At 44.6% G+C, this 14181-nt stretch overlaps 1 protein-coding gene across 1 annotated transcript in view; it reads left to right on the top strand.

Annotated features, from left to right (window-relative positions):
* LOC129696925 (collagen alpha-1(XIX) chain-like) overlaps positions 1-14181 on the top strand; it is a 320031-nt gene that overhangs the window by 266985 nt on the left and 38865 nt on the right. Inside the window, exons 39-43 of the mRNA XM_055635036.1 lie at positions 1801-1854; positions 9132-9185; positions 9798-9851; positions 12013-12066; positions 13068-13118. Of these exons, the coding sequence (XP_055491011.1) occupies positions 1801-1854; positions 9132-9185; positions 9798-9851; positions 12013-12066; positions 13068-13118 (267 nt within the window). The remainder of the gene's footprint in view (positions 1-1800; positions 1855-9131; positions 9186-9797; positions 9852-12012; positions 12067-13067; positions 13119-14181) is intronic.

The raw sequence follows: 14181 nt of genomic DNA, 5'->3' as shown, positions 1-14181 counted from the left end.
CTAAGAGATAGGCTTTAAGAGGAAAACATGTACAGGATTCTTTGGGTCATGAAAGGAATGAGGAACTAAATTCCAAAAGTTGTTTACTGATGTCCGTAAGTTAATTTTGTCTATAAATCAGAATATATACAGAATAAAAATAACTCGATATTGTAACCATGCCTCGACAAGGTTGTAATGAATGGTATCAAGATCACATAAGACTGACATGAAAGTACAATTAATAAAAACGGAGATAGAAAGGAAACTATTTTGGCCTCTCTTAGGAACAAACATACGTACGTACATCGGACATTTCCATTTTATAACATTATGGGAGATCGCTCGTATATAGTGGAGTCCATAAGTCAAGTGTTGAAAATCCAGGGATGGCCTGTAGTGAAAGAGATATTGACACAAAGTGATTTAGAGATGGAATTACAGACCTTTTGTTTGAACCAGTTAAAGGCACAGCTGCTAGAGACAGAGTAATTAAAACCTAAGAGATCAGACATATTGGAGAGCAGAGATTATTAAAATTAGGCTATGAGAAAACAGTTGGAGATAATTGGCAACATTAAATTAATTAGAAAGCTGTTGTCCCATGTGATGGGGCACCATATAATGGTATTTTGGCTTTTGGACAATTAGGCAGCTGCTTGTGCTGATTTGAAAGATACACCCTTCTTACAAATTCCATAATCAAACATCTTTCGTTGGGGCTGTTTAATTTTTCAACCATGGATGTGGTCTGAGACGGTCCAGTCTGGCTCTAACCAGTGCAGACCAAATTGTAGTCAGAATGTGAATTACGTAGTTGCATTCCCATTTACATATAAAAAGGAGCTTTCACCTGACAGCAGCCAATGTGGACACCAAGTGACAATTCCTTTTAAACTTGTCTGGATTACCCTTTCACTTAAGGGCCTGTCTCACTCGGGCATCATTTGCACGTCATTTACGCGACATCATTTACTCGTCACGACGCGCGGGTCGTAATGTGCGTGTGATGCGTGCATGGCATGCATTACGCGCGCATGGAGCGTGGTGACGTAGGCAGTGACGCGTGGTAGCGCGCGGCGCCCAAGTACTTTGGGATTCTCAAAATCCTCGAGTGCCACCTGCGTGATGCGCAAATGACGCCCAAGTGGGACAGGCCCTTTAGACCAAGAGCCTAACGGGAACTAAATTCCAAATGTGTATTTTCTGATATAAAGCACAATATGGGTTACTCACAAATACTTTCAAACAAGAATGAAATAGATCATTTGGACACTGTTGCAATTTTGACTGGGCAGCTTCAGAAGTCACACAATAGCAATACAGCTGAGTGATGCAACAACTTTGCAAACTAGCTGCATGACTGGAGGTTGTGCACAGAGAACTGCTACTTGCAGCCTCCCAGGACCTGGACTGGGTTCCATGGTGAACAGTGCACTTCCAATCACACCCATACTTCCCATTTCCTTCTTGGGTCAGCCGCTGTTGAGAAGTTGAGAAGTTTCCCCAAAATTAACAAATAATTTGGGTATGGAGCCCACCCGTGGTCAATAAATAAGGCATTGGGAATCAAATACTCCAAGCAATTTCTCTAGCTACAGCAAACAATGAGCTACACCCACTGAGAGTTACATCCTGACCGATTTTCGAAATCATTCCAGGAACTGGGACTCACTTTGGGAGCCAGTACATCATCTTGTGAGACTTCCAGCAAAGGGGTGGATTCTCATTGACATACATCTGACAGCTCTCAAAGATGTCTCGTGCTCACTGGAACTACTGATTTTAGATATGCTACTGAACTTAATTCTGTTTTCAAAGGGAAACAAAGGTGAGCGAGGATTCCCTGGGCCAATCGGAGAGAAAGGAGATGAGGTGAGTATCTTGTGGCCTCCAAGACTGAACAGTTAGATACAATTCACGCACAGGATATGGATGTCGTGGCAAGGCCAGCATTTATTGCATGCTCCACTTTATTCATATGCAGTGTGACTTGCACTAAAGCCAATTAAGAGTTAACCACGTTTGAGAAAGAACTGCAGATGCTGGAAAAATCGAAGGTAGACAAAAATGCTGGAGAAACTCAGCGGGTGTGGCAGCATCTATGGAGCAAAGGAATAGGTGACGTTTCGGGTCGAGACCATTCTTCAGACTGATGGTGGGGGTTGGGGGGCGGGAAGAAGAAAGGAAGAGGCAGAGACAGTGGGCTGTGGGAGAGCTGGGAAGGGGAGGGGAAGGAGGGAGAAAGCAAGGATTACCTGAAATTGGAGAAGTCAATGTTCATACAGCTATAAACTATCCAAGCAAAATATGAGGTGCTGTTCCGCCATTTTGCTGTGGGACTCACTCTGGCCATGGAGGAGGCCCAGGTCAGAAAGGTCGGATTCGGAATGGGAGGGGAGTTGAAGTGCTGAGCCACCGGGAGATCAGGTTGGTTAATGCGGTTCACACATTGTCTATATATTTATTACTTGGACACGGGCCACATGAGTGGCACAGGTGAGGGACAGTTTTGTGGAATTTGGAAAAAAATGTATAAACTGTATTGAACAATTTGTATAGCCTCCGAAAATGTTGGATGAATTTTTTGCACGGTTCATGTATTGTATATATTTATTACTTGAAATAAATAAATACATTTTGAAATAAATAAATAAAAAAGAACTGAGCGGAGGTGTTGGGCGAAGCGATCGCCAAGCCTGCACTTGGTCTCACCGATGTAGAGCAGTTGACATCTAGAGCAGCGGATGCAATAGATGAGGTTGGAGGAGGTGCAGGTGAACCTCTGCCTCACCAGGAAAGACTGCTTGGGTCCTTGGATGGAGTCGAGGGGGGAAGCTAAAGCGACAAGTGTAGCATTTCCTGCGGTTGGTCGGGAAAGTACGAGGGGCGGGGTGGTTTGGGTGGGAAGGGACGAATTGACCAGGGAGTTACGGAGGGAGCGGTCTCTGTGGAAAGCGGAAAGGGGAGGAGATGGTAAGATGTGGCCAGTGGTGGGATCCCGTTGGAGGTGGCGAAAATGTTGGAGGATTATCTGTTGTATGCGACGGCTGGTAGGGTGAAAGGTGAGGATAAAGGGGGGCTCTTTCCTTGTTACGAGTGGGGGGGATGGGTAGTGAGAGCGGAGCTACGGGATATAGAAGAGACCCTGGTGAGAGCCTCATCTATAGTCGAAGAGGGGAACCACTGTTCCCTAAAGAATGAGGACATCTCCGATGCCCTGGTTTGGAACACCTCATCCTGGATGCAGATGCGGCGTAGAGGGAGGAATTGGTAGTAGGGGATAGAGTCCTTACAGGAAGCAGGGTGGGAAGAAGTGAGTCCAGATAGCCATGTTGATCAGTCTGGCGTCATTTATGGGCCATAGTGGGTTAGGAAGGCAGAATTCCCTTCCTAACCCAAGTAGTTGAGGCCAGTTAATTGACTATATTTAAGAGGGAGTTAGATGTGGCCCTCGTTGCTAAAGGGATCAGGAGGTATGGAGAGAAGGCAGGTACGGGATACTGAGTTGGATGATCAGCCATGATCATATTGAATGGCGGTGCAGGCTCGAAGGGCCGAATGGCCTACTCCTGCACCTATTTTCTATGTTTCTATAGAACCAGAAAACTCCGTGCAACTCCGACCCCCGACGCATGTGGCAAGGCATCCAGGCCATCACGGACTACAGACCCTCCAACATCACCCCCACATCCAGCGACGCCTCCTTCCTTGAGGAGCTTAATCACTTCTATGGCCGCTTCGACAGGGACAATCTAGAGACAGCCATCAAGGCTGTGCTACCTGCCGATCACCAACCCCTCACACTCACCCCCTACGACGTGTACGTGGCACTGAGTAAGACTAATGCACGTAAGGCTGCTGGCCCTGACGGCATCCCCGGGCGCGTGCTCAGGGCCTGTGCTGCGCAGCTGACAGACGTCTGGACTGACATCTTCAACCTGTCACTTGCCCAAGCAGTTGTCCCCACTTGCCTTAAAGCCACCTCCATCGTGCCAGTGCCAAAACACTCCACTGCGGCAAGCCTCAACGACTTCCGCCCAGTTGCACTTACCCCCATCATCACCAAGTGCTTCGAGAGGCTGGTCCTGGCACACCTCAAAAGCTGCCTACCCCCCACACTGGATCCCTATCAGTTTGCCTACCGCAAGAACAGGAGTACAGAGGATGCCATCTCAACGGCACTTCACTCCGCCCTCTCCCACCTCGACAACAGAGACACTTATGTAAGAATGCTGTTCATCGATTACAGCTCAGCATTCAACACCCTTATACCCTCTAAACTGATCACCAAACTCGGTAACCTGGGCATCGACCCCTCCATCTGCAACTGGATACTGGACTTTCTAACCAACAGACCCCAGTCTGTGAGGTTAGACAAGCACACCTCTTCAACCCTCACCCTGAACACCGGCGTTCCTCAGGGCTGTGTGCTGAGCCCCCTCCTCTCCTCCCTCTTCACCTATGACTGCACACCTGTACATGGTACCAACACCATCATCAAGTATGCAGATGATACAACGGTGATTGGCCTCATCAGCAACAACGATGAGCTGGCCTACAGGGAGGAGGTCCAGCACTTAGCAGCATGGTGCGCTGACAACAACCTGGCCCTTAACTCCAAGAAGACCAAGGAGCTCATTGTAGACTTCAGGAAGTCCAGAGGCGGCACGCACACCCCCATCCACATTAACGGGACGGAGGTGGAACGTGTTTCTAGCTTCAGGTTCCTGGGAGTCAACATCTCCGATGACCTCTCTTGGACCCACAATACCTCTACTCTGATCAAGAAGGCTCATCAGCGTCTCTTCTTCCTGAGGAGACTGAAGAAGGTCCATCTGTCTCCTCAGATCCTGGTGAACTTCTACCGCTGCACCATCGAGAGCATCCTTACCAACTGCATCACAGTATGGTATGGCAACTGCTCTGTCTCCGACCGGAAGGCATTGCAGAGGGTGGTGAAAATTGCCCAACGCATCACCGGTTCCACGCTCCCCTCCATTGAGTCTGCCCAAAGCAAGCGCTGTCTGCGGAGGGCGCTCAGCATCGCCAAGGACTGCTCTCACCCCAACCATGGACTGTTTACCCTCCTACCATCCAGGAGGCGCTACAGGTCTCTCCGTTGCCGAACCAGCAGGTCGAGGAACAGCTTCTTTCCGGCGGCTGTCACTCCACTCAACAACGTACCTCGGTGACTGCCAATCACCACCCCCCCCCCCCCCCCCCCGGACACTTATTTTTTTTTATTTCAAATCGTTTGCTATGTCGCTCTTCCAGGGAGATGCTAAATGCATTTCGTTGTCTCTGTACTGTACACTGACAATGACAATTAAAATTGAATCAGAATCTGATTCTGAATCTGAATCTATGTTTCTAATTCCCAAAAGTGTAAACAAATAAATTATTATGTCAAAGATAGACTCAAAAAGCTGAAGTAACTCAGCAGGTCAGGCAGCATCTCTGGAGAAAAGGAATAGGTGACGTTTTGGGTTGGATCCCTTCTTCACCTATCATCTTCACGTTCTTTACCTGAAACATCACCCATTCCTTCTCTCAAGAGATGTTGCCTGTCTCGCTGAGTTACTCCAGCTTCTTGTGTCTATCTCCGCTTTAAACCAGAATCTGCCGTTCCTTCCTACACAATTATTATGTCAATCCAGCAGTTTGATCATCGATGCAAGCTTTACTTTCCTCCAGAGGTTATTCAGTTAACCAAAATTAATTTCTCAGCTGCGGTGGTGGGATTTGAACCCTTGTCTTTGAATCATTATTCCAGGCTGATTGGATCATTCATCCATTCAGAGCCCCTGGATTTCAGTCAAGTAACTCAAACCCTTTGCTGACATATCCATATCGGCTGATTTTTCCAGTGGCAGATGATGCATATACTTATGCATGCGGAATAATATTAGTTCACTGTATGCACAAGGCAGAATCCTTTTAATGTAATGAGAATTCGTTATTGCAGCTCATGGATAAATATTGTAATAATTAAAAAAATGACTAATATCACAAAGACAGTAAATGGTATTTCCACCAGGATTATGCATCCCACTGTGATGCTTCTCCCCCTTAACTAGCTACCGTTACATAGTCCATTTCCCCCTCCACCGCCATTCTCCACCGGTTGTCGGCGACTGCAGGGTAGAAGGAAGAGACCATAGTTTTAAGGTGAAATGACACAAAGTGCTGGAGTAACTCAGAAGGTCAGGCAGCATCTCTGGAGAACATGAGAACTACAGTAGATGACGACACCTATCAATGTTCTCCAGAGATGCTGCCTGACCTTCCGAGTTACTCCTGCACTTTGTGTCATCTTGCTTATTAACCCGCATCTGCAGTTCTTTGTTTCTACCTAGTTTTAAGGCGATTCCGATGCATAAAATCTGACTTGCACAAAGGTTTATGGAACGTAGCCCTTGCGTTAGTTGGCGAATGTCTGTTATAGTGAGAGTCCTGAATTCATTCTGTTTTTAGAGGTTTTCTGGTAGCTTTTAAAGTGGGTTTCATACCTCAAGAGAAAGAAATGGCATGGGAGGAGCGAAGCTTTAACTCGTTGCTCTGCCAATTTAGCAACAAAGCAATATCATTTCAAAGATATTGTAGAAAACGTCTGTCTAGAAATGGGATTATGAAGCTGTATGTGACTTACGATTCAGTTTAAATTAATAAAACAAAACTTCAAGACAAAGTGGGGAAATACTGCATGTTTCATAGAATTTGAAATCATCCCACTACGTCTCCATGTCCCTGACATGCTGTTATGTAGTGGAGACCAAATAGATTAATGGTGTCAGCGACATGTAATTTAATGTAATCACCTGTCACCTTCTCGGGTATCACCACTCTATCCAAGCCCCAGTTTATCCTGAAAGTGATTTCCAACAATCCCCAACTCGTAACCACTAATCTGCCAACATTACATTGCTCAACTAATCTACAGACTGATTTGCCTTCCAGCAGTCCTTGACATGCATTCTCTGTCCAAATTACTTCACCAGTCTCCTGGCTGCTTTCCTCCCAATTCTGGACTGACACATCTTTCAGTCACTGTCTCATCCCACCCTTACTGTGAGAACTTGTACCCTGAATCAGGCTTCATGCGGGGCCCAGTTGCCGTTTTAATTAGGGCTCAGACAGGAACCGACATAAAGAACATCTCGTAGACCAATGTTTAAGAAGGAACTGCAGATGTTGGAAAATCGAAGGTAGACAAAAATGCTGGAGAAACTCAGCGGGTGAGGCAGCATCTATGGGGTGAAGGAAATAGATGAGGCTTCTACCCTCATTTCACACCCCTCTGTCTCTTCGCTCACACATTTAAGAAACCCTTTCCCTTTAACTCCATCCTCCACTATCCCATTCGACACCCCACCCCCCTTATTCAATTTAAAACCACCCGTGTAGCAGTGACAAACGCTTTGGGTTCTCTCACAGTGTTTACTAGTGCACTCTGTCGAGGCCTTGAATTATTAAATCGACTTGTTTGAGAAACTCATCATTAGTCTACGAGAAACTCAGCAGGTGAGGCAGCATCTATGGAGCGAAGAAGTCTGAAGAAGTGAGTAGAGTGGATAAGGGAGAACCAGTGGATGTGTTATATCTGGACTTTCAGAAGGCATTCGACAAGGTCCCACATAAGAGATTAGTATACAAACTTAAAGCACACGGTATTGGGGGTTCAGTAATGATGTGGATAGAGAACTGGTTGGCAGACAGGAAGCAAAGAGTAGGAGTGAACGGGTCCTTTTCACAATGGCAGGCAGTAACTAGTGGAGTACCGCAAGGCTCAGTTCTGGGACCCCAGCTATTTACGATATATATTAATGATTTGGACGAGGGAATTGAATGCAACATCTCCAAGTTTGTAGATGACACGAAGCTGGGGGGCAGTGTTAGCTGTGAGGAGGATGCTAAGAGGCTGCAAGGTGACTTGGATAGGCTGGGTGAGTGGGCAAATGCATGGCAGATGCAGTATAATGTGGATAAATGTGAGGTTATCCACTTTGGTGGCAAAAACAGGAAAGTAGATTATTATCTGAATGGTGGCCGATATGGGAAAGGGGGAGATGCAACGAGACCTGGGTGTCATGGTACACCAGTCATTAAAAGTAGGCATGCAGGTGCAGCAGGCAGTGAAGAAGGCAAATGGTATGTTAGCATTCATAGCAAAAGGATTTGAGTATAGGAGCAGGGAGATTCTACTGCAGTTGTACGGGGTTTTGGTGAGACAAAACCTGGAGTATTGCGTACAGTTTTGGTCTCCTAATCTGAGGAAAGACATTCTTGCCATAGAGGGAATACAGAGAAGGTTCACCAGACTGATTCCTGGGATGTCAGGACTTTCATATGAAGAAAGACTGGATAGACTCGGCTTGTACTCGCTAGAATTTAGAAGATTGAGGGAGGATCTTATAGAAACTTACACAATTCTTAAGGGGTTGGACAGGCTAGATGCAGGAAGATTGTTCCCGATGTTGGGGAAGTCCAGAACAAGGGGTCATAGTTTAAGGATAAGGGGGAAATCTTTTAGGACCGAGATGAGGAAAACTTTTTTCACACAGAAAGTGGTGAATCTCTGGAATTCTCTCCCGCAGAAGGTAGTTGAGGCCAATTCATTGGCTATATTTAAGAGGGAGTTAGATGTGGCCCTTGTGGCTAAAGGGATCAGGGGGTATGGAGAGAAGGCAGGAACAGGATACTGAGTTGGATGATCAGCCATGATCATATTGAATGGCGGTGCAGGCTCGAAGAGCCGAATGGCCTACTCGTGCACCTATTTTCTATGTTTCTATGTTTCAAAGATTTGCAGCACCCACGGCATTTTAATATTTCCACGACACAATGGTTGCATGTTGATTCTACACCTTTGAAGAAATTCCCCATTGATCAAGGTTTAACCTCCTGTTTCCTGTTACATGTGGCATTCTCACCAGTTCAAATATATTCATCACCTCTCTTAATATGCTTAATTGTTGGTCTCTTTTCCAATCGTGCTTTCTCAGTACATAATGTCTTGGGTTAAGCACATTACAAACTACTAATCTGATCCTTTTTATAATTTTCTGATTTTCCTACATCACTTGTTATTGTTTGAACATAACACTGCTTTCACAGTTAAAGCAGAAAAACGTGTTGTTTCTGATTCTCAGGCACCGCCAGGTTCACCGGGCTTCCCTGGACCCAAAGGAGCTGAGGGACCTATGGTGAGTGATGACTGGACATCCTATTAATGGAAATATATTTTTGCTCCCTTGAGATATGTCCCTGTGAGCTGCACTTGTTTTCTCCTTCTCTGCCCAAAGTAAAGAATGGAAGTGACCCATTGCTGGAGCACCTTTCAAACTACACAGGGAAGCCATTTAGCTGAACTTAGGATATGCTTTCAGGACTAGCCACATCTTCTCTGAGTGCATCAAAATGGTCCCAAGATGATTCCATGGTTGCAAGTGATCTTGCAATATCAGATCTCGTTCCAGTTTATCCTGCCCTCATTGCGGAGTTTTGCCCCACACACGTCCTCACTCCTTAACTTTCACACTCTCTCTTTTCTTCAGGGTGTTACGAGGCACTTTAGAAAATACACTTGGAGATTACTTGCTAATGAATTCTATGAAATAAATAATCAGCAACTTGTTTGTTGCTTTAATATGAGCTTGTTACTTTATGGGAAACGAGCCTATCATTATAAACAAAAATACTTGATTAAGAAGATCTGAAGGTAAACAAAATGGAGGGTTAATGTAAAACAACTGGATCGGGAAGCCGAGAATTTGAAACAACTGAACGAATAAAATGTGTTTTTTCATTATTAACAGGGTTCAAAAGGAAAACCAGGACATACGGGGCCATTTGGACCCAAGGGAGAAAAGGTATGGGGAAATGTTCCTCTTTTGTTAAAAAAATAAATTTACTCCATGGAGATTGCAGAGCACCTCAGCATGTTCGACAGGTATCAGAATGGATAGGTTCTGAGAGGACCACTGAGATATATTCCCCCAAGTTTGTTTTAACCATCAGAACTCCGTCAAACTCATAGGAACTTGCAAAAATCCATCCTTAAACTCTAATATTCCATCACATTCATTTTGCAAATTGGCCTTCATGAACTGTAAATCTGATTTATCTTCTAAGAATAGAAATTTGCATTTGTTTAGATGCAAGAGCATTTGTAAAGCATGTTTTTCCCCTTTGCAGTCATCCCAGCCGTTGAAGTATGTTTTGCTCATTTACAGACTTACTTCAATTGACCAAATCTTCAATCGTTCTTGTTGCTTGCTGCACGTCCACAATCTATCAGCCAAATGGTGGAATTCGTTGTACAATGATGTCTGCTGATAAACGTTAAGGGGCTGTCCCACGAGCATGCGACTCCATGCGGCAAGCACGATCTAAGCGACTCCATGCGGCAAGCGCGACCTAACGTGGTCGCTTGAGTCGTACGGCCTCGCGGGGCCGGTCCCACTTTGATCGCCGGAGCCGCATGGAGTTGTGCGGAGCTGGTCCAGACATCATGCTAGGCTCAAAAAAACTGACCGTGTTTAAAAATTCCGCGCAGCAATGGCCTGCCGGGCCCGCAGCCGCCTCGACACCGTACGTCACGCACGACCTTCCCGCGGACTTGGGTCAAATTTCATTTCACTCACTCAACCTCCGCGCGGCCCCCGCTTCTGGTTTGGTCGTGCTTGCCGCATGCAGGCGCATGCTGGTGGGACCGGCCCTTTAGGTCGCGCTTGCCGCATGCAGGTCGCATGTTCGTGGGACAGGCCCTTTACTCCTTTGAATACCAAATCTGTCCCCAAGATATTGCTAAACACTACTGTATTCATACTGTACAGTATACTGTATGTTTGAAGAAGGGTTTTGGCCCAAAACGTTTCCTATTTCCTTCGCTCCATAGATGCTGCTGCACCCGCTGAGTTTCTCCAGCTTTTTTGTGTACCTACTATTGTATTCAATATGTTTCCGAGTTATAAACATAGTATTTCACACACTGATACAGGATTAGCTGGACAAAATAAGGTCCTTTAATCACATGATGCAGCAATAGTACAATTGTTGATCAGTCTTAGCAATCAGTCTATACCAACAGACCCAGATACAAGGCAAGGAAACCTCAGAGTCAAACAGCATGGAAACAGGCCCTTCAGCCCAACTCATCCATGCCGACCAAGATGTCCACCTTTGCTAGCCTTATTTTCCTATGGTTAACCCATAGTCCTCTAAACATTTTCTATCCATATACCTGTCCAAATGTCTTTTATATTTTGTTATTGAATGTGCCTCAACTACTTCCTTTGGCAGCACGTTCCAAATATGTACCACTCTCTGTGAGAAAAAATTGCCCCAGTCTTAGAATAAAGGGGAGGCCATTTAAGACTGAGATGAGAAAATACTTTTTCACCCAGAGAGTTGTGAATTTATGGAATTCCCTGCCACAGAGGGCAGTGGAGGAAAAATCACTGGATGGATTTAAGAGAGAGTTAGATAGAGCTCTAGAGGCTAGTGGAGTCAAGGGATATGGGGAGAAGGCAGGCACGGGTTATTGATAGGGGACGATCAGCCATGATCACAATGAATGGCGGTGCTGGCTCGAAGGGCCGAATGGCCTCCTCCTGCACCTATTTTCTATGTTTATAGTTAGGAAAGGATAAATGCATCAAGCTATGAAAACAGAACAATACCTAGACTTGCACCGAAAATACAGAACTATATTCCAATCTCCATAACATAACTTCATACATATTCTTTATCCTGTGTCTGTACACTGGACAGCTTGATTGTAATCATGTGTAGTATTTTCGCTGACTGGATAGCATGCATGCAACAAAAAAACTTTTCACTGTACCTCAATATTAATAAATTAAATGAACCCCTCAAATGTCAGCAATAAATCACCCGCAAACATGTCACTCCTATGTTGTTCATTGCTTTCTTCACAAGATAAACGTTCACATTTTAAGTTAGAATTAATTGTTTTAAAGTGTTATTAAGAATCTGTCCTTAAAGTGAAATATTGATTATACTTCATAGGGCAGCAAAGGGGCAGCAGGAATCACAGGGCCACCTGGACCACCTGGAATTCTGGTAAGTCACCAAAGACCTACAGTGGTGATTATTCAGCAACCTTATCCTTATTTAAAGACAAAACTACTGAATAAAACTTAAGAGGACCAGACATATGCTACATGCTCACACTCAGCATAGATTGTGTTGAACTCCCAATTCTAATCCACTCATTTACTCATCACTTTGTTTAAATTCTTTCCAATTGCTTCTTAAAACCATTTGTACTCGCTTCTTTGAAAAAGAGCTGCTATCGATGACCATTCTTGAGAAATTCATTCCATTTTTATGATTCCTTCAGCCTTTCCTCATAATTACTTCTTTATGACCACAATATTATTGATTGCAAGTGGCTCAAGATAATCGTCATTGCCTTTTCAATAATTAATTAAATAATTGCAAAACCATTATAAAATCAAAGTTGTACAGCAAAGGAACAGGCCCTTTGGCCCAGCATGTCCATGGTGACCTTTTTGCCCATGTACACTAATCTAATTTGTCTGCACTAGATCTGTATCCTTTGCCTTGCCTATTTAAATGACTGTCTAAGTGTGTACTCACATAGTGATTGTATCTAACCCCACCACCTCCTCTGGCAATGAGCTCCAGATATCAACCACTCCCTGTGTTTAAAAAAAACTTCCCCCTAAAATCTCCTTAAACTCTTTCCTCTCACAAACCTTTTGCTTTGATACCAAAGGAGGAAGATCATCTCTCAACACCGTGCCCAACTTTCATTCTGATGTATATATATTCCCCTGTAGACCTATAATCATCTTCCTTGCGATCCATAATCAGTTTATCGGATGCATGTTGTTGTTTGCTGCACAGTTTTAAATTGTCGGTAACAAAATATGATGTTGTGTCTTGGTGAAAATATACCCCAGCTAAGGTTGAGAATTTGCTGTTCCCAAACATGAACCAGTTCATTCTTAGTGGGAGTAACTGGTGAAAGAACCAATTATTCCATATTAAAGTGAGCATGAGAGTTAGCTCTAATATTATGTTCTTACATTCCTCAGAGCACAGCTACCTATGAAGGAAATGGAATGAGCAGTATATATAAGAAACAGGTATGACTATTGAGATATCTTTTGAAACATTGCAGAGAACTGGAAATTTTGATTTGTAATGATTGCTATTTTTGAAATTTATACTTTTATTTATTTTTGTGATAGTAAGTACAAATGCGGAGAGCTGTTTGATGCATTGTACCTCATCTTTTTATAAAAGATTGCTGTTCCCCCCCAATCACTTTATCTAACAGCATTTCTAAATCTTCTGGTATACAAAAGTGCTGGAGAAACTCAGTGGGTGCAGCAGCATCTATGGAGCGAAGGAAATAGGCAATGTTTCGGGCCTAAACCCTCCTTCAAACTGATGCAGGGTAGGGGGGGGCGGGGAGAAAAAAGGAGAAAGGAAGAGGACGATCCGGAGGGCTGAGGGAGAGCTGAGAAGGGGCAGAGACAGCAAGGGCTACCGGAAATTGGAGAAGTCAATGTTTATGCCGCTAGCGTGCAAACGGCCCAAGCCCCACAAGTTGAAGTGCTGAGCCACAGGGAGATCAGGTTGGTTAATGCGGACCGAGCGGAGGTGTTCGGCGAAACGATCGTCTAGCCTACGCTTGGTCTTACCGATGTAGATCAGCTGATATCTAGAGCAGCGGATGCAATAGATGAGGTTGGAGGAGATGCAGGTGAACCTCTGTCGCACCTGGAACGACTGCTTGGGTCCTTGAATGGAGTCAATGCGGGAGGTAAAGCGACTTGTCTACCTTCTTAATCCCTCAATCTTCTCTCTTCTAATGTAGACAACCTAGCCCAGACTCTTTATTCAATCATACCCCGGCAATATCCTCATAAAGATCCCATACACCTTATTGAGTGTACTTACTCGAGTCATAGATTATATGATTAGGGAGCCACTGCTTAAAACACTAGCTATGTCATAGTTGGCCCAGTGTGCATAGTTCCTGTACTGTGGTGAACAGAACTATGCACACAGGTCCAGCTATGATATAGCTAGTGTTTTAACCAATGGCTCCCTAATCATATAATCTCTGCCTCAGCTAACAAAGGTAAAGCTCCCAATTGCTGCCTTAAACACCCTTTTTATATGCCAGTTCTACTACCTGCA

The sequence above is a fragment of the Leucoraja erinacea genome, chromosome 5 (genome assembly GCF_028641065.1).
Source record: "Leucoraja erinacea ecotype New England chromosome 5, Leri_hhj_1, whole genome shotgun sequence".
NCBI lineage: Eukaryota > Metazoa > Chordata > Chondrichthyes > Rajiformes > Rajidae > Leucoraja > Leucoraja erinaceus.
This window is presented reverse-complemented; position numbering and strand designations above follow the sequence as displayed.